Below are 20,371 nucleotides of genomic sequence, written 5' to 3' on the forward strand. Positions count from 1 at the left end.
GTGTCAACACGGTTGAATTTGGAGAGACAATTAATATTTATGCCCATTCTTGAACTCGCCACCTTTAACGACCAACTTGCTACTCAGTTTTCATACTTACAGCACACACAGACAATAGGTCCCAGGTATGGTTTCGCTGTCTCGGATCAAATAGCTGCCGTCTTTGCCTGACAACGCCAACAAACACTCGGTCTCTGCCTGGCTGATCCTCCCGTGATAGAAGGATAACCTCATGATTTCTATTGAAGGGCCTCTGAGTGGCAGGGGTGCTCCCCTTTCGCTCTCTCGCCCTTGCTTCACTGCATGCAGAAGGTTAGTGGGAGAATGGCAGAATTGAATCTTCTGGCGTGTGTTGTGTTTTGCTAACCCGCCTGACTTCCTGAGTGATAACAAGACCGTGTACAGCCACTTCCCTATTCTGTGTGTGAGGCCAAATAACTTTATTTTTTTAATCTTCTCACAATCAATTTGAAACATCCGGCTGCTCTAGACTATTCGACAGGAAACACATCGATGTCGATAAATTTGCACCTGGTTTTAATGCACATGTTTCAAATTGTTTGGTTGTTACACCTACTGCACTGTCGTCTAACTTTTAAAAAAAAGTGTTTGGGGTTCTGAAACTGACCTGTTGAGGTGGCCGAGTTGGGATAATGGAATTCAATGATGAAGTCACAGAATCAGCGAATGGATACAGCACAAGATCACATCTTAGTTTGATGTTTGTAAGATTACTTTAAAGTTTTTCCTTGATTTTACAGCTGACCTGACTTAGGGGCTGTGCTTGATTTCTCCCTTGTGATTGTTAATTTAGTTTATTGTTTTGACTCAAAAGAGTTACAGCACAAGAAGGAAACCATTCGGTCCATCCTGCCTGTGCTAGAATTAGCCACACTCCCCCCCACCCCCTCTGCTCCACCTCCTCAAGTCTGGCAATATTATTAAAAATGTGATTAAAATAGTTTGGCCGTTTTATTGTAGTGGAGTTATTATTATGCGTAGGGAGCCCCCGACCGGTTTCAGCGTGCCTCGGCCAGAAGTGAACGACAAATGCCTGGGAAATAATGCAGGGTCGCACCCTTTCTGTGTTTGCTGCATCTCTGTCCTGAAGAATTCACCTATTGCTTGAGGGGGTGATGAGCTGAGACCGAGCCAATGTGGGCAGCGATAGAGTGCGAGGACCTCTAGTGGCACAAGCCAGATTTTTTTTTAAAATAACACATCCACTGAACCGCAATTCCTGTACAAAGTGTGGCGTCTGCAACTGGTTAATCCAGTTGGAGGTTCTTTTAAAAGGTCACTGAGTACACAAGCCTTAAAATTGGCCCGCCAGTGTGAAATCGCCTTCCGGCCTCGATCGCCCCCACCAAGCCTGCCCGACAGGGCAAAATGCTGCCCCATATGGGACTGGCAGAAATTTCCCCCCTGTTCGGTTTCTCAGAGGCTTGCACACCAAGGTTTGCTGTCCGGGGTGTTTGGACGGCACAATATGTGGGCTGAAATTCTTGCTAGAAGCTGCGATGGGCAGAGTTTCAATTTCACAAGGCAATCAGGTGACATGACGACTACACAGTTTGGCACTAAAACAAAAGCAGCAAGTTTGAGCCTGTTTTCATGGGTCACATACAGGGTGGATGCACTGCCCTGCGTCTTAACAGCACAGTCTGTGATAACCCAGAGTTGACTGTCTGGACAGGGAAGGGGAATGGTTTCAGGAGATGAAAGGGCAGATTGTGCCATTTGGAAGCTTGTGCAGAGACTATCTGTCCAATTGATCCTTTCATTGGACTGACACCCAACAGATCAGCGTCCAAGGGGGTTGTGTATGAGGCACGCTGAGGAAGGACTCTCAAAAGCACCTTGTAGGCTCCGATGAAAGATCTCCTACCAGAAACCTTCCCTGGTGCAGAGCTGGTAGAGAGTGGCCACATGGTGTGGGCTAGCTTGCAATATGCCCTGGGATGAAATCCATCCCAGAATAGATGTAATTTAGGGCATGTGAGTGCTTCAGAGTCAGACAGGCAGACATCACATCTTGACAGAGCATGTAGCACATGTTGCCAGTTGTGAAGAAGTTCTTCAGGATTGTTACCACCATAGTAAAGGACTACAAGCTTGACAACTATGCTCCTCTCTAGGACAATTTCTCAAGGACAATTTAATTTGCAGGCATGCCCATGGCAGATCACGTGTATACACCACCGCCTTTGTAGAGTGTGACCACTCCACACTACCTCATTAAAGATCGCGCTAGTGGAATCTGGTAAAAGGCATTGGTCAGATCTGTTGCAATGATGTGTTTCCGCTGGACAATCTTGCATAAAGTTGAGTCAATATCTGGCATAAGCGAAGGTTGCAGCTTACTGCAGCACCCAAAATCGGCGAACGCTGTGACAAGTCCAAAACCCCATTTGACTTTTTCACAAGAAATGATGGATTAGGGTACTCCACAATGACCCCCCACAGCTTTAGGTCGAGCAAAGACTCCAAGGCCTTCAAGGTCATCAAATGTTTGTTGCAATTCAACCAGTTTATGTCTGGCATACTGGGGAAGGCGACCTGTGTGTTGTGGGGGTTGTACAGGCCCCCACGTTGACATTCATCTTGAAGAATCCAGCCTTGCTATTGTAACCTGGAAATGCTGGATCGAAGATGTCATCATACTCCTGAAGGAGTGTGTGGAATAGAGAATGTGAGTGCTAAGGCAGTGTGTGATTCGAGTCCACAAGAACAGACTCAAGCCAGCTGATGGTGTCGCGCTTGCATTGCTTGGTGAGTCATGTCACCCTAAGAAGGCTGAGAACCTTGGTTGCTGGTAGTGAAGGCAGGTCTTATCCAAGAAAAATGCTCATTGTGAGCTAGGACTTGTGGTTCACGGGAGAGATGCACAAGTGATGTTAGCAACGTTGGTCAAAATATATGGTGGAGGCCAAATGTTGGGTGGCTTGGTACACTTTAGTCCTGAAGAAAGAGAGTATGGGTCAATTGAAATTGTCGTGAGGTCTGCAAGATCATTCTGTAGGATCATCTCAATAAAACCCCCTGTCCTGATTGTCATTGACCATGAGGGAGCACGAAGTACATGGTCTCATCTCACCCTGCATGTGCTGGAGGAAGCATGAGATCCATAAACATAGGTGGCGGAGTCAACTACTAGCACTAAGCATTTGGCTGGTTGAATTGACACATCATTAGTTTCTATGAAAGCACTGTCTGCAAGTATCTCAACATCTAGATTCTCCATGACAGGCTTTCGAAGGCAAGCTTGTGATGACCCCCGGACAGAGAGAAGAGTGTTTCACCAACAACATGTAATGGTGATGAAACATCATCCTGGTGCGCAGATTGGGATGTATTCTTGACTGGGACACTGAGTCTCATAGATGTGGAAGCACGGATCATGTTGTCAGTGGCTCCACAGTCAATAGTTACCCGAATAGCAAGGTGCTCAAAGAAGGTGTCTAAGTAGGGTGACGGATAGATCCGTACATGGAGTGCAGCTGATTCCAACAAAACATCAGCAGGCTCCCCATTCCCTTCATTTAAATAACACTGTCTGCAATGACATCATCGTCAGCCAGGATAACAATTATCTTACACACTTTAGCCTTCAATGGTGCTCTTGATCTAGTAGAAAATTATACTTGGAGAGGGAATGTTTATCTGGTCGACCTAACTGCTTACGTAATGGGCATGATACCTGTCCTGTGCATGAAGGAAGGGAGTTATGAGGTCTCTCCATCTCTCTCTCTCTCTCTGTCTGGTCTGGCTATCTCATGTTAGGCAAGGACCAAAGTGTCGGGCAATTCTGGAAGGAGGAGATAGCAGTGCAAAGAGCCTTGGCATCAGTAGATGCATGAATCTCATCTAACAGAGAATCCAAGGCTTGGGAGATCTCTTGGTGGATGCCAGGGTGTATGATATGAGCTCAGTCCCATACCTCTGCTTCACGAGATGTGGTAGGCTAGGATGAATGAGTTGTAGCCAACATAGGACCACTATGTTCTCCAGTGAGGGTGACATCTCTTCATCCTCGTCAAGAGGTAGACCATAATGACCGAGCCCACCTTTCAGCCACAGCTTATCCTCAAAGAAGGCCATCAGATATTGATACAAATCCTCAAGACTGTCCTCAGACTGCATTTTGATATCAGCCTATCAGGTCTAAAAGGTGGCCTGGAATCCATAATGCAGGCAGAGAGTCTGCCATATCAAAGCGAATAACGTTGATCCTCTAACTCTTGTTTCATGACATAAGGCAATAATTTACTATCTGCCCTAGCATCAGATACAATAAGCTTACCTTTTGTTGAACAGAGTCTGGCAAAGTTTTATCACTTTCTGTGTCCCTGAATCCACAGTGAGGATTATTTATGATTCTCTTCTCCCAGGTGAAACTGTTAACCAGGAAGGGGACAAAGTTAGAATCAAGTGTAGATTAGGTTCCGACGCCAATGATCCAATGAACCGACTTTCTCAATCTTCCCTAAGTACCATTGCTTCGTTGTCTGGTATGTGGGTACCACGGTCTCCGCTGTTACTGGACCGTAATACTATAGACTAAGTAGAGGTCAATATTTGTGTGTATGGGCTGCATAAACTCACCACTTTCCTTTGATGAGAGGCATGAAAACGTTCCAACATTGCCACCACACCAATAGGCTGTATTTACCATCAAGTTGATACAAATACTGGGTCACAATATCAACAGTATTTAGGCGAAAACGTCGAGATTTAATGCAACCTCAAAAATCGAGCTGTACAATACAAAATGGCCCTGCCCCAATGAGAACAGGCTGTCAGCCACAAGAGGACGATAACAGATAATTGCGCTGTAATTACTGTAATAGATGGAGGTGGAAATTAACATGGCTAATCGAGCCCTTGAGCTCGAAACATCTTTGTAAAAGTAGCTTATGGACAGGATTTTGAGGTCGTTGGGCGGGCGCGGTGGGCGGACCCAGGAGCGGCTGGGAAATGGCTCGCCACCCGCGGCCGGCCCCCGACCACGATTTCACGCTGGCTGACCAATTAACGGCTAGCCAGTGTGAAAGGCGCGCCGAAAGGCTCAGCACTGCTGGGGTGGGGGGGAAGCAGGAGGAGGGCGAGCGCTGAAGTCTGTACGGGCACACGGGAGGGGTGCACAATCAAAGCTCCCTGATGGCAGAGAGCTGCCCCAGGGAGCTGAAGAATTTAAAATTATGAAATGAAGCTTTGAAAATGCAGAAAAAAATTCACTCACATGAAAATATAAATTATAAAAACTCTGTCCAAAAATGTTTATTTTGTTTTAAATTAATATCGGAAACCTCATCCTGCCCTTGGATGAGGTTTCCTGAAAAATGCAAAGGCCGCCTGGATGATTTGTGCACCCGCCAACTGTAACGTTGGACAGGCAGCAACAAATTGCAGTTAATTAATACATTAGTGGCCTTAATAAGCCTCTGAATTGTTGGCGGGCACGCTGCCGATTCTCGCACGTGCCCACCGACCGAAACATCGCACAAGTGCGCGATGACATCGGGACACTCACCCGACGTCATCGTCCGCAATTTCACGCTCGGCTGTGTCAGGCACGTACCTGCCCGCACAGTGAGCAAAAAACCCTGCCCTTAGAAGCAAAGGCTGGCTTTCCTGTAATGGTACTGAATACCAAAATGAGCCTAGTAGGGAACTTTCAGGCTTAAACTCTTCTTAATATTAAACATCAATGGCAACACATTACAAGTGCCAACACTAATTAATGAATTAATGCTACAGCTGCTATATTAGCATAGAAAAGATGAAGAATATAACATACAAGGATATAGAGTGCTATGAAAGGAACTCGTTTAGCTTTCTAAAGATAATTCTATAGTTTAGGTCTCCAGGCGCAGAGTTTTAGTGATGAGAACCTGCATCAGCAATTTAAGCTTAGTGCTCAGCATAACCAATTCGTGGCTGCCGCAATCGTCTAAAGTGGCACAAAGCCATGGAACTTATCACAAAATATCTGGGATTTCTGAGAAGATAAGAGAGTAGATCATTGTCGACGCAGCAATCTACCTAACTAAAACAAAAACAAAAATACCTGGAAAAACTCAGCAGGTCTGGCAGCATCTGCGGAGAGGAGCACAGTTAATGTTTCGAGTCCGAATGACCCTTCAACAGAACTAAGTAAAAATAGAAGAGAGGTGAAATATAAACTGGTTTAAGGGGGGGTGGGACAAGTAGAGCTGGATAGAAGGCCAGCGATAGGTGGAGGTAACCAAAAGATGTCACAGACAAAAGGATGAAGAGGTGTTGAAGGTAGTGATATTATCTGAGGAATGTGCTAATTAAGGGTAGAAAGCAGGACAAGCAAGGCACAGATAGCCCTAGTGGGTGTGGGGTGGGGGGTGAAGGAATCAAAAAAGGCTAAAAGGTAGAGATAACACAATGGATGGAAATACATTTAAAAATAATGGAAGTAGGTGGGAAAAGAAAAATCTATATAAATTATTGGAAAAAAGGGGGGGGAATCGGAAAGGGGGTGGGGATGGAGGAGAGAGTTCATGATCTAAAATTGTTGAACTCAATATTCAGTCCAGAAGGCTGTAAAGTGCCTAGTCGGAAGATGAGGTGCTGTTCCTCCAGTTTGCGTTGAGCTTCACTGGAACAATGCAGCAGGCCAAGGTCGGACATGTGGGCATGAGAGCAGGGTGGAGTGTTGAAATGGCAAGCGACAGGGAGGTCTGGGTAATGCTTGCGGACAGACTGAAGGTGTTCTACAAAGCAGTCACCAGTCTGCGTTTGGTCTCTCCAATGTAGAGGAAACCGCATTGGGAGCAACGAATGCAGTAGACTAAGTTGAGGGAAGTGCAAGTGAAATGCTGCTTCACTTGAAAGGAGTGTTTGGGCCCTTGGACAGTGAGGAGAGGGGAAGTAAAGGGGCAGGTGTTGCACCTTCTGCGGTTGCATGGGAAGGTGCCATGGGAGGGGGTTGAGGTGTAGGGGGTGATGGAGGAGTGGACCAGGGTGTCCCAGAGGGAACAATCCCTGCGGAATGCCACCGGGGGGGTGAAGGGAAGATGTGTTTGGTGGTGGCATCATGCTGGAGTAGGCGGAAATGGCGGAGAATGATCCTTTGAATGCAGAGGCTGGTGGGGTGATAAGTGAGGACAAGGGGGACCCTATCATGTTTCTGGGAGGGAGAAGAAGGTGTGAGGGCGGATGCGCGGGAGATGGGTGGGACATGGTTGAGGGCCTTGTCAACCACCGTGGGTGGAAAACCTCGGGTATATGGAACATTCCTTGTTCCAGTCTTACTCCGGCCCCCTCCCACAATTCTTTCTCCGGTACATCGATGATTACTTCGGTGCTGCTTCATGCTCTCGTCTGGACCTGGAAAAATTTATTAATTTTGCTTCCAATTTCCACCCCTCCATCATTTTCACATGGTCCATCTCTGACACTTCCCTTCTCTTCCTTGACCTCTCTGTCTCAAATTCTGGTGATAGACTGTCCACCAATATCCATTACAAGCCTACCGACTCCCACAGCTACCTCGACTACAGCTCCTCACACCCCACTTCCTGTAAGGACTCCATCCCATTCTCTCAGTTCCTTTGCCTCCGTCGTATCTGTTCTGATGATGCTACTTTCAAAAACAGTTCCTCTGACATGTCCTCCTTCTTCCTTAACAGAGGTTTTCCACCCACGGTGGTTGACAGAGTCCTTAACCGTGTCCGGCCCATCTCCCGCGCATCCGCCCTCACACCTTCTTCTCCCTCCCAGAAACATGATAGGGTCCCCCTTGTCCTCACTTATCACCCCACCAGCCTCCGCATTCAAAGGGTCATCCTCCGCCATTTCCGCCTACTGCAGCATGATGCCACAACCAAACGCATCTTCCCTTCACCCCCGCTGGCAGCATTCCGCAGGGATCGTTCCCTCCGAGACACCCTGGTCCACTCCTCCATCACCCGTACACCTCAACCCCCTCCCACGGCACCTTTCCATGCAACCGCAGAAGGTGCAACACCTGCCCCTTTACTTCCCCTCTCCTCACCGTCCAAGTGCCCAAACACTCCTTTCAAGTGAAGCAGCATTTCACTTGCACTTTCCTCAATTTAGTCTACTGCATTCGTTGCTCCCAATGTGGTTTCCTCTACATTGGAGAGACCAAACGCAGACTGGGTGACCGCTTTGTAGAACATCTTTGGTCTGTCCGCAAGCATTACCCAGACCTCCCTGTCGCTTGCCATTTCAACACTCCACCCTGCTCTCATGCCCACATGTCCGTCCTTAGCTTGCTACATTGTTCCAGTGAAGCTCAACGCAAACTGGAGGAACAGCACCTCATCTTCCGACTAGGCACTTTACAGCCTTCTGGACTGAATATTGAGTTCAACAATTTTAGATCATGAGCTCTCTCTTCCATCCCCACCCCCTTTCCGATCTTTTGTCCAATAATTTATATAGATTTTTCTTTTCCCACCTACTTCCATTATTTTTAAATGTAGTTCCATCCATTGTGTTATCTCTACCTTTTAGCCTTTTTTGATTCCTTCACCCCACCCCATACCCACTAGGGTATCTGTACCTTGCTTGTCCTGCTTTCTACCCTTAATTAGCACATTCCTCAGATAATATCACTACCTTCAACACCTCTTCATCTTTTGTCTGTGACATCTTTTGGTTATCTCCACCTATCACTGGCCCTCTATCCAGCTCTACTTGTCCCACCCCCCTTAAACCAGTTTATATTTCACCTCTCTTCTATTTTTACTTAGTTCTGTTGAAGGGTCATTCGGACTCGAAACGTTAACTGTGCTCCTCTCCGCAGATGCTGCCAGACCTGTTGAGTTTTTCCAGGTATTTTTGTTTTTGTTTTGGATTTCCAGCATCCGCAGTTTTTTGCTTTAATCTACCTAACTACTCTGGTTAGACATTTTTACTGCAAAATTAGCAAACTCTATGCCAGAGTTTCCATTCAAGATAAAAGAGGCAATCCATGAAGTGTTCAGAGTCGAATATATTATGCTTGTGTCCTCTGGAGTTTAGAAGAGTAAGAGGAAACTTGATTGAAATATTGATTGATCCTGAGGGGACTTGATAGGGTGGATGTGGAGAGGATGTTTCCTCTCATGGGAGAATCTAGAACTAGGGGTCACTGTTTAAAAATAAGCCGTCGCTCATTTAAAACGGAGATGAGGCGAATTTTTTTCTCTCAGAGGGTCGTGAGTCTTTGGAACTCTCTTCCTGAAAAGGCAGTGAGAGCAGAGTCTTTGAAAATTTTTAAGGCAGAGGTGGATAGATCCTTGGTAAGCAAGGGGGTGATAGGTTATCAGGTGTAGGCGGGATGCAGATTTCAGGTTACTATCAGATCAGCCATGATCTTATTAAATGGCAGAACAGGCACGAGGGGCTGAATAACCTACTCCTGCTCCGTGTTCATATGTTTGATATATTGATATAGTCAAAAATTGGTGCAATTGGAGCTGTTGTCCATTAAAATTTTAAAGCAGTTTTTAAAGAGTGATTATACTTGTAAGACATTTAATGCTTGTCAAAACCTTACTTTATAGGAGAAGATATACTTCTGTTTGTAAATGCAGATTTTGCCCGAGCATTTTGCAGTAACCTCTCCGTGAGATATAGGATTGTGGCCTCTTCAATGTTGAGGCGGACCCCTCCAGTTGTGTAGCCATAGACAAAGCATCTAATTTCTGGTTGGCAAGTAGCCTCCACAAGGGCTTTTGCAGGCAGAGAAAAACCCCACATATGGTGATACCTGCCCATCCACAGGTAGAGGGAGCAATACTGAAATAAGCAACAACAGCAAAAAAGGGCAGCTCTTTAACATTCAAGTTCCAGGTTGCAATAGCAAAAGGATTACATCCAATAAAAATGAGATGTGAGACCATCGGTGAGTGAGATCTAAATAATGGAATCAGTGCTTTATTGTCCCGATAGATGCACTCCACAGAAACAAAAATAGTTGAATGGGCCATAATGTATCTGTACTCTGTGGCTGCGTAAGGGTTTCTAATGTAGGAGAGGGGGTGATGGTCATCAACATGGCTGCAAAGCATAGCCCAGGTATTCCAAGAATTCAGTCAAATAGTGCAGATGCAATAATGAAAATATCAAAGCTGTATTTCTCTGGTCTGAAACCACCTGCACATTTACATGGAATGGTACATTTTTGTATAGATATACACTTACGGGTTGACATATCGTGTTCTGATAGCTACATAGATTCCACCAGTAATGCTCTGGACTCCTGGGAAGCATCTATGATGATAAAAGTTCTGTGCATTCTCCAGTTGGTGTCTCCCTTCCCTAGAAAAGTGAAGAAGATGCTTGCCTTGGCAAATATAACATCAGACTGCACTTTGCACAGGAATGAACTCCAGAAAGACTTGGTTGGCTGATAACTTCTATTGTGCCCTGGGGTGGGGTGGGGGTGGTTGGTGGGACATGGGGGGGGTGGGGGGGGTGTGGGGAAGGAGGTTAGACTTTAACATTTAATTAAACCAGTAAACATTGCTAGAAGAGCTTTGAGAGACACCCCAAAGCACGTTGGGTGCCTTGAAATATTAGACACAAAAATGAAATAGGCATTTGAGATCAAGCACACAGTTTTTCCAACTTGCCTCTGTCACCATTCAGGCTCTGGACTGCTCATGTAGCCTCACTAAGCATAGCTCATTGTCCTTGCTATAGGATAGTGGCAATACATATTTCAAATATTCAGGAGTTATTTTAGCTCTGTTCCTATGGGAGCACCTTGAACCTGAGTTCCAACATAGATTTACATTTTCTAATGTCCGAAGTTAAATCTTCCAACATGCCCATCTACATGATGACATTGTTTGGCTGAAGTAGGCAAGTGGGTTTCAAAACCTCCTTCACGGGTTAAATTACAAGGATATTTACATAAACTATCATTTTATTCCCTGGAATTTAGAAGGTTGAGGGTGATTTGATCAGAGTTTTCAAGATATTAAGGGAATAGAGAAGGTAGATGGAGAGCAAGAGTAATGTAGTATAAGTGTCTAGCACATAATAGGGTTAATGTGGGACTGAGTACAGTACTGCCCACAGTAATGTAAGACAGCACATGACCCACACCCAGGGTCAGTCTAGTGTTGGACAGAGCCTTGTGTACCAGCAAGCATGGAGACAGTAACTAGCTTGCAACCTTTACTGCGTATTTGTAAATAGTTCTAAGAGTCAGTAAGGACTTACAGTTAACCTACATATGACTACTAAGAGATAAAAACAAAAAACTACTGCGGATGCTGGAAATCCAAAACAAAAACAGAATTACCTGGAAAAACTCAGCAGGTCTGGCAGCATCGGCGGAGAAGAAAAGAGTTGACATTTTGAGTCCTCATGACCCTTCAGCAGAACTGAGTAAAGTTAGGAGAGGGGTGAAATATAAGCTGGTTTAAGGTGGAGGGGGGTGAGGGGGTGGAGTGAAGTTGGGTGGGGGGGCGTTGTAGGGACAAGAAAGCAGTGATAGGAGCAGATAATCAAATGATGTCACAGAAAAAGGAACAAAGACGTGTAAAAGGTAGTGATATTATCGAAGAGAATGTGCTAATTAAGAATGGATGGCAGGACACTCAAGGTACAGCTCTAGTGGGGGGTGGGGTGGAAAGAGCTGTATCTTGAGTGTCCTGCCATCCATTCTTAATTAGCACATTCTCTTCGATAATATCACCACCTTTTACACGTCTTTGTTCCTTTGTCTGTGACATCTTTTGATTATCTGCTCCTATCACTGCTTGCTTGTCCCTACAACCACCCCACCATCGCCCCCCCCATCCCCCCAAACTTAAACGAGCTTATATTTCACCCCTCTCCTAACTTTACTCAGTTCTGCTGAAGGGTCATGAGAACTCGAAATATCAACTCTTTTCTTCTCCGCCGATGCTGCCAGACCTGCTGAGTTTTTCCAGGTAATTCTGTTTTTGTTATGACTACTAAGACTTTGTCAGACCTACCGAACTGTAGCCAGCACCCTACAACAAACAGTAGAGGCAACTGAATAGAGAAATATTTGAGCTACTTACTTCTGTTCTTTATAATGAGTGTAAAGGGAGCAATGCACAGGTACTTAACAAGACACTAAAATGAAAGCAAAATATTGTGGATGCTGAAAATCTGAAATAGAAACAGAAAATGTTGGAAAAACTCAGCAGGTCTGGCAGTATCTGCGGAGAGAGAAACAGAGTTAGCGTTTCAAATCCGTATGACTCTTCTTCATCCCTGAAGAGTCATATGGACTCAAAACGTTAATTCTGTTTCTCTCTCCGCAGAGGCTACCAGACCTGCTGAGTTTTTCCAACATTTTGTTTTGATTATTCAGCAAGATGGTTGATAATATAAAAAAAGGAGCCTGGATTTACCGTTGACTTGCAGAATGATCCTAGAGTAGATACAGCTAATATTTATACAATGAAGCTTCCATTACATTTATATATTTCCATTGGGATGCTCTGACTCATCTGCCATAACCTCAGCAGAAGAGGCACAGGGGCACTGCATAAACGTTTATGTCATTTTTCTGTGGTGGATGTGGAGGGTAGAAAGATTTTCCCTGCGTGCTACGTGTAACAAAATCATAAACCCGGTAGTAAAAAATATCAGATGTAACACAAAGAAAGAGAGAAATTCTGCTGGTTGGGGAGTTTAGGACTGGAGGCATAGTCTAAAAATTAGAGCCAGACCTTTCTGGAGTAAAGTAAGGAAACGCTTCTACATTCAAAGGGTGGTAGGAGCTTTGAACTCTTTTCCATTAGTAGCAACTGGTGCTCGAACCATTGTTATTTTAAAATCCTGAGATTGAGAGATTTTTATTAACTGAAGTTAATCAGGGATACAACTAATAGGCAGGTGGATGGACTGAGGTCACAAATCATCAGCCATGGCTCTACATTGAGTGTTAGAATGGGCTCAAGGACATAGTGAATCAACAAATAAAATAAAATAACAACAGAAGCGAGACTAGCAAACATATTTCATAATGTGAAATTGTGACTGCCTGAAAGCCATGTGGTATACAAATAAACCGTACGGCATAGCAACTCAAAACAGCAGAGCATTCTACCTTGAGGTATATTGCCTGTAATGGATGACTACAATTATGCTTCTTATTTCCAATGATGGAATTGCATTTTCGCAGAGACAATCAGAACTGCAACATTGTTCTAGTGGAAGAGGCTGCACAAAGAGTAAACAGCATTTTAGGAAACATAGGAACAAGGAACTTGTTCTGAACTTGATCAGGCAAAGGGTCGCACCTGGCAAATTAACTTGCCCTTTCTCTTCTATATACCGACTGGCCCGCTGTGTGCTTCCAACATTTCCTTTTGTTTATCTTAGTGCTGGTATTTAGAGATTTTCTTTTTAACTTGAATAGTGAGAACCTATTTTTATTTCAATTAGCTGTGAAAGACTTTGGGATGTCCTGAGAATGCAGATGAAGCTTTGTAAATGTATATTATTTCTACTTTCTAAGTATGCCAATGATTAAGCATTGTAAAAAGAACTCTGTTGCTTTGTGTTACATCTGATTTTTTTTACTACTGGGTTCATGATTTTGTTACATGCAACATGCAGAGGCGATATTTCCTCCCTCCACAACCACCATAGAAAAGTGGTATAAAAATTTATCCTGTTTATGCAGTGCTGCAGTGCCTCTTCTGCCAAATTGATGTTCACTAAGAGATAAAAATTGGCCAGGATACAATGGAGTACTCCCCTGCTCTCCTTCAAAACAGGGCCATGGGATCTTTTATGTCCAGCTGAAAGGAGAGATGGGGCCCTTGGTTTAATGTTTTATTCAGAAGTATAGCACTCCCCTGACTTGGTGCTCATGTCTCTGGAGTTGACCTTGGACCCACAACCTTTTGACTCAGGAGACAAGAGTCTTACCAACTCAGCCCAGCTGATGCCTGTCAGAGGAAAAGCCTATACAGGAAATTTGTCTTGCAGTTAGTACTAAAAAGAAATTGATTTTGTGGATCAGGTTAGTGATTATGTTTCAAAGTTGTGTATTTTTAATTATTTGTTCAGTTACGCAAGAACTGCATGTACTGACCTGAGTGAAGAATGATGACTAAAGACAGTGTAAAGAAATTATTTGATTGACATCTTCTGTTGGCTAATTGATTTTGATTGCTAATTCTTCACTAATGGTTTTCCTATCTGCTTCAAAGGCAGATTCCTTATATATTGAGTGCTATTTCAGGCAATTAGCAGAATGCAGTTAATTGCTAAAAAACAGAAAATGTTGGAAATACTCAGCAGGTCTGGCAGTATCTGAAACATCGACTGGGATTTTCCGGTCCCACCCATGGCAGGACCTGTCACAGGAGGGACGGAAATTTTGGCGATAAAGCAAAAGTTGGGACTGGAAAATCCCAGAGATTGAGTGGAATTTTCCCAAATTTGCACTAAATGTGGTAGCGGGTGGGTAAAATACCCGCTGGCCGCAATGGCAGGTTTTCACGCCACATCACCCCAAAACCACCTCATTATTTATGCACTCCCGGGAAACACATTGTTTCCAATGGCGGGCGGGCTCTCATTCACCCGCCCACCATTGCCCCGCCGCTGCATCACGCCGGGTGACATGTTTAAAGTCAAGCCGCAAGTACACATCTCAGTGCTTCCAGACCACCACTGCTGCACAGAAGACATGGGCCTGACGCTGAAGATGACTGCAAACCCGTGGTTTAATGACAGGTCCCAAGTGACTTTTGGATGCCGGAGAGACCTACCAGTTGTCCTGTACCCCCCGCTCTGGCCGCAGGATGGGCAGCAATATGACCAATGCAGCTTGGGAAGCGATAGCAGTGGTGGTCAGCGCCAACACCTTTCAGAAGAGGACAGCCACCCAGTGCTGCAAGAGGATGAATGATCTCCTCCGTTCCGCCAGTGTAAGTCACCCTTTTCATCACTCTCAACTCACAAACCCAACACACATTCACAAGGCCCTCACTCACTGCCAGTTCAAGGGACATCACCATTCACTCTCACACTCACATTATTGTCTTCATCCTGTCCCTAGCACCACTCAACACCCACACAGGCCAGGCATGCTTGTCATCTGGCCTGGCAAATGTCCTGCTTACACTTTCTCCATCTTTATCCATGCAGCACAAGCTGGCACACAAGATCGCAGACCGGTGGCAGAATGCCCAAAATCAAGGTCCTCATGGACTTTGAAAACAGAGCCATCCAGCTGGCCAGTGGGGATCTGGACTGGCCCTGTGCTGACGGTGAGGTCAGTGCTGCTCTACCAAGTGAGGATCCAGCAGTGCAACATCCTTCAGGCGACCATGCTGTGAGTGATGTGTTCTCTTTCACAGGCTACTGCCATGCACTAATTATCACCCCTTGCTTTCACAGGCACATCTGCCAAACAGCCAACAGAGTACATGGCCCAGGGCCTTCAATCAAGCCCCGAAGAAACCTCTGAAGAGGAACCTGGAGGCACCCTCCCTGAAGTCCCTTCACAGTGCTCACCCACACCCTCCAGCAGCGCAAAGACACACACCTTGGTGGGACCTAGCTTTAGAGTAGCCTCAGGATCACAATCTGGTGAGCACATCGCACTTTCTGATCCACAGCAGACGGCAACAGGGTCTTCCCAAGTGTTCAGCACTTGGAGGACTGCTGGAGGCTGGAGGCAGATGACGAGCCTCTGGACTCGGTCATGTCACAGTTGCTGGAGCTGCAAGGGCAAGCTTGGGAACATCAGGAAGGGATGTCCGCTGCACTCCTCAGATTGCAAGACATGATGGAGGAGTCCGTCTGCCTTCAGGCTGAGGCGATAGCACCGACATGCCAATGCCCTGAGATCAACCCTGGTAGGATGGTGGCCTCCATGGAGACCTGGGTCCAGGACTTCGCTCCTGCACTGTTGCGCGGGCTCAATTCCATCGCTGACGCCAAAGTTGTCCTCCAACAGTGTGTACGCGAGGGGGTTGTGGGGAAGCTCGATCTCACTCCAGCTATCCCTTTCTCCTCAAGGAGTCAGCCTGGGGTCCCTGGGCACCCACAGGGAGGAGGTGCACACTCCGGGCCCGTCCATTCAGGTGACTCAGAGAGTGTTCAGTCCATCCGACTCCCCTCTTCCTGTGACCTCAGCAGCTCCAACTCCACAAACCGAGGAGGGAGCCACTGCCACACAGCAGGACCCTGAAAGCAGGCCGGGGCCCTCCAAGTCTTGGCCCTCCAGAGGACGCCCGCCAAAGTCATCACAGACACAATCAGCAGGCTTCCTCCACTTACGCTGTGGATGTCCGGGGAGCAACAAGATGTAGCGGCAGGGTTAGGGAAGTTAAGGAGAATTTTTTTACCACCAGAGCAAGGCAACAAAAAATTAATTCAAACTCCGAATGCGCCTCTCCACAGAAATCTTTAGTAAAAGGCGAAAGGTTTATACGATCTGAAGAGAAACCAGAGAATTAACTCTTGGAGTCAACCAAATAAATTAAATTAACAAAATCAGGGACAAAATAAACGCAGCCCCTAAATTAGGGAGACTGTGAAACCAAAGACAAAAAAAACTTACAGGAAATTTACAAATGTCAAACCAAAATGTGATTAAGGGGATTGATAAAGCACCCCAGACCCTGCGGTGCTCACTGAGCACAGAGGGCCTCGATGGTGCTGGCAGACACCGCGTGCTCCCTCTCCAGGGACACCCGGCTGCGAACGTAGCCACGGAAGAGGGGCAGACAATCGGGTTGGACGACCCCCTCGATCGCTCGTTGTCTGGGCCTGTTAATAGCTAATTCGGCCATGCCCAGGAGCAGGTTCACAAGGAGGTTCTCCTCTCTCCCGGCCCCTCTCCGCACTGGATGAAAACCAGAGAATTAGTTGCACAGCCTGGGCACAGATGTTAATCACTTGTACATACTGTTCTCTATTGTCAATAAACTCCCAAGAATGTCCCCCTGCCTATGGCTCCTTGTTCTGATGAGCAGTGTTCTTGTCACTCAGATGTGAAATCTTTCTGCACAAAATAAAAGGCAGGTGTCTCAGTCCAAGGCCTCTTCCCTGTGCTCTGTGCAGCATTCAGACCAAACTGATGTCTCTCACCCTCAGGAGACATTACTGACACCTGCACCTCGGTGGTGCTTGTCATTGCTGCCAGAATGTAGTAGGCAGGCACCACAGAGTTTCCCCTTTAAGGTGGGGCTGGCCCCCATCACACCAGCATCTGCAACCAGTGATGTGGTGCATGCTCCTGAAGGGCTGAGGTGCTGAAGGCGGACACAGCATTAGATGCTTCTAAAGTTTCATGGCTGTGTCTCTGAGATGGCCCTCATCATGAATCACAAGTGAACTGCCCTCGACCAGCCAGGAATCAGACATTCTCAGACCCTGTGTGAAGATTTAAGGAGTGTCCTCACTGCATGTCCTCATCATCCTTCTGCAATCGATTGACTATTAGGGCCTCCACCGTGTCTCCATGACAGGAGCATTCTCACCGAGGTTATTGGTACTGACATATGCCAGACTGGAGTCAAACGTTCACAAATGCAATGTAAGGATCTACGGGGACACCTCACTGCACGTCATCACTCTCCACAAATCTAGCAGCTATGAGGGCCTCCCGAGCGTGCCTGCCTCATCTAGCCAGTGTGAGGGCCTCATCCCCATCATTGTCGCCTCAGAGTACCTCCACAGCCTCACTCCCCATTGGCATCCTTCTCATCAGAGAAGACGTGCAGCAACTCCATCTCCTCCTCAGCCAGCTTGTCTCCCTGTTGGCGTGCCAGGTGTAAAGGGCACAGCAGACGGAGACAATGCTTGACACCCTGTATGGACTGTATTGCAGGGCTCCACCAGACCGGTCCAGGCACCGGAACCTCATGTTTAGCATTCCGATGGCCTGCTCCACCAAGGTGTGAGCTGCTGCATGAGCTTCATCATACCTTCGCTCTGCTGCAGTCTGAGACTGGCGCGTAGGTGTCATCAACCACAGCCTGTCCCCGAGGAGCCATCCCTGCAGCTTCTGTGGGCCCTGGAAGACTCCAGGGATCTGTGGCCGACTGAGGATGTAGGTGCTCACCTGCAGGATGTGTTTCTGGTGGTTGCACACCAGCTGCACATTCAGCAAATGGAAGCCCTTGTAGCTGATGTAGTCCACTGTATATGCGACGGAGATCTGAACAGCACATGAGTGCAGTCAATCACACCCTGCACCTGCGGGAAATCCGAGATCTGGGCGAATCCAATCGCTCTTGCATCCTGGCCGTCCTGGTCCCGGGCAAAATACACAAAGTTGTGTGCCCTCACAAAAATGGCATCCGTGGCCTCATGGATATTTGCTTGAACCATGGGGGAGACTGGTCCAAACTGGGATGCTGAGATTGCAAGGGTCTGTGAGCGCCTCCAGCAGTGACTGCCACATGGTCAGCTTTAGTGAGGAGATTGTACAACGTGTGCAGTCCAACTGCTCTGCAGTCCACTAAAGTGCTCATTAACGTGCTGTCTGTACCATGGTGGGGAAGAGGGGAAGGCATGGGGGAGCTCTGGAGAACTTGGTAGCACTTTGATGGCTTAGCATTGCTCGAGTGGGGAGGAAATAGGAGCCCAACCCCAATCATATCCATGTGACTCTGCCTGAACTGTCTCAGTTGCAGAGGAATGGTCACTTTCTACAGCTTTCTCAAATGTGTGGCCACTTCCCTCGCCCACCCTATCCCCCCCACCCAGAATGCTTGTGCGTTATATTCAATGGCAGGGCTGCCATTGCCCTCCACGCCACACCCCCCCACGCCACACCCCCCCTCCCCACCCCCCACCCCCGGCCACCAGTTGCTTCAACGGCAAGGCTCCCCCTCACAAGCCGCCTTCGAGGCAGGGCGGCACTTGCCCCCTCACCCTCAAAAGTCACCACCGAGGCAGGGCAGCACTTAAACCTGACACCCCAGTGCCACTAGAGCCTGCAAAGCAACAGCTTACCCTGGTGAGCTCTGCAGAACATTGCTGTCCACTCACCTCCAGTTCACCCAAAGCGCAGGTTGCCAAGTGTACGTCGCCTCTATGCGTGCTTTCCCACCGACGTGGATGGACGATCCAATGGAGGTGCAAGAGTCTGGTGGGATGGCCTGATAATGATATGCTGATGTATTACAATGAGGTTCCCGACGACCGATGGTGGGAAACAAATCACGACCTGCCTTCCCACCATCGTGAAACCGATCACACCATATTGTCCATTCATGCCACCTATCACGCCCACCACCAGTGGGCATGGAAAATTCTGCCCATAAACTCTGTTTCACTCTCCACGGATGCTGTTGGCATGCTGAGTATTTCCAGAATTTTCTGTTTCTATTCCATTTCTGATGAAAGGTCAAGATGTGACACATCAACTCTGTTTTTCTCTCTCCACAAATGTTGCTAGACCTACTGAATATTTTCAGCATTTTCTTTTTTTTATTTCAAATGCCCAGCATCTGTAGTATTTTGCTTTTGGTTTAGATAATGGTAGTTTACTAATTTTTATGGTCCTCTTTCCTTCACAAAGACCACATCTACCTCCACATCCAAACCAATGCCTGTCTCCACCTTTTCCTCAGTCCATCTGCTGCTGAAACTCTTATCCCAAGCATTTGTCCCATCTAGTAAAACCACCTTGGCTGGGATCAGCTAAATCAGCGAGATTTGGAAACTTGCTAAACGATACAGCTCAATTCTATACCAGGCAATGTTTGTACCAAAGATAAAGCGCAAACTTAAAGTTTTGGATCACAGTGATCCCTTTATGGGAAAAGAAAAATGAAACCAAGTAGTATTCATGGATTTATATTTTTTCCACTTCTCACACCCAATGCAGCAACCACTGTAATTCCCAAACGTCCATAATGTTACTTAGAGCATTCCACACATGTGAAAGATCCATAGAGGAGTTTGCATGTTTTTGCTAATCCCGCTATGGAAACTTTACTGGTCCAAGATTCTTACTTAATCTGCAGTACTTTTGAAAAAAGCAACCAAGCACATTCTCAAATGTATTGCGTGGAGCATATTTTAGGGTCTTTGCATTCTCAGGAAGCACTTCGTTTGAAGCAAGAAATTTCTTTTGATGCATATTTACAGTTTGTCCCTCTTGCTGTTTAATAATGATACTGGTATTGCCTCCTTAAAAGTATTTTTATGATAGCTCTATTGAGGTCATTCAAAAGAGACCATTTATTATAAATTCTAGTGGGAGAATCTAGAATCAGGGGTGATGGTTTAAAAATAAGGGGTCACCCATTTGAAACGGAGATGAAGTGAATTTTTTTTCTCTGAAGGTCGTGAGTCTTTGGAACTCTCTTCCTGTAAAAGTGTAAGCAGAGTCTTTGAACATTTTTAAGGCGGGGTGGCTAAA

General features: G+C 46.4%; 1 protein-coding gene and 1 non-coding gene across 3 annotated transcripts in view; both read right to left on the minus strand.

The window, feature by feature from the left end:
• LOC144682617 (SH2 domain-containing protein 1A-like) overlaps positions 1 to 296 on the minus strand; it is a 62,134-nt gene extending 61,838 nt beyond the window's left edge. For both annotated transcript variants that reach the window (XM_078545116.1, XM_078545115.1), the window contains exon 1: positions 101 to 296. In XM_078545116.1, the coding sequence (XP_078401242.1) occupies positions 101 to 234 (134 nt within the window). In that variant the 5' untranslated portion in view covers positions 235 to 296. The remainder of the gene's footprint in view (positions 1 to 100) is intronic.
• Positions 297 to 16,333: 16,037 nt separating this feature from the next.
• LOC144683130 (U5 spliceosomal RNA) lies at positions 16,334 to 16,449 on the minus strand. Its single transcript, XR_013577179.1, has one exon. It is a non-coding gene; the product is annotated as a U5 spliceosomal RNA (small nuclear RNA).
• Positions 16,450 to 20,371: the final 3,922 nt, after the last annotated feature.

The sequence above is a fragment of the Cetorhinus maximus genome, chromosome 7 (assembly GCF_964194155.1).
Source record: "Cetorhinus maximus chromosome 7, sCetMax3.hap1.1, whole genome shotgun sequence".
Classification (NCBI taxonomy): domain Eukaryota; kingdom Metazoa; phylum Chordata; class Chondrichthyes; order Lamniformes; family Cetorhinidae; genus Cetorhinus; species Cetorhinus maximus.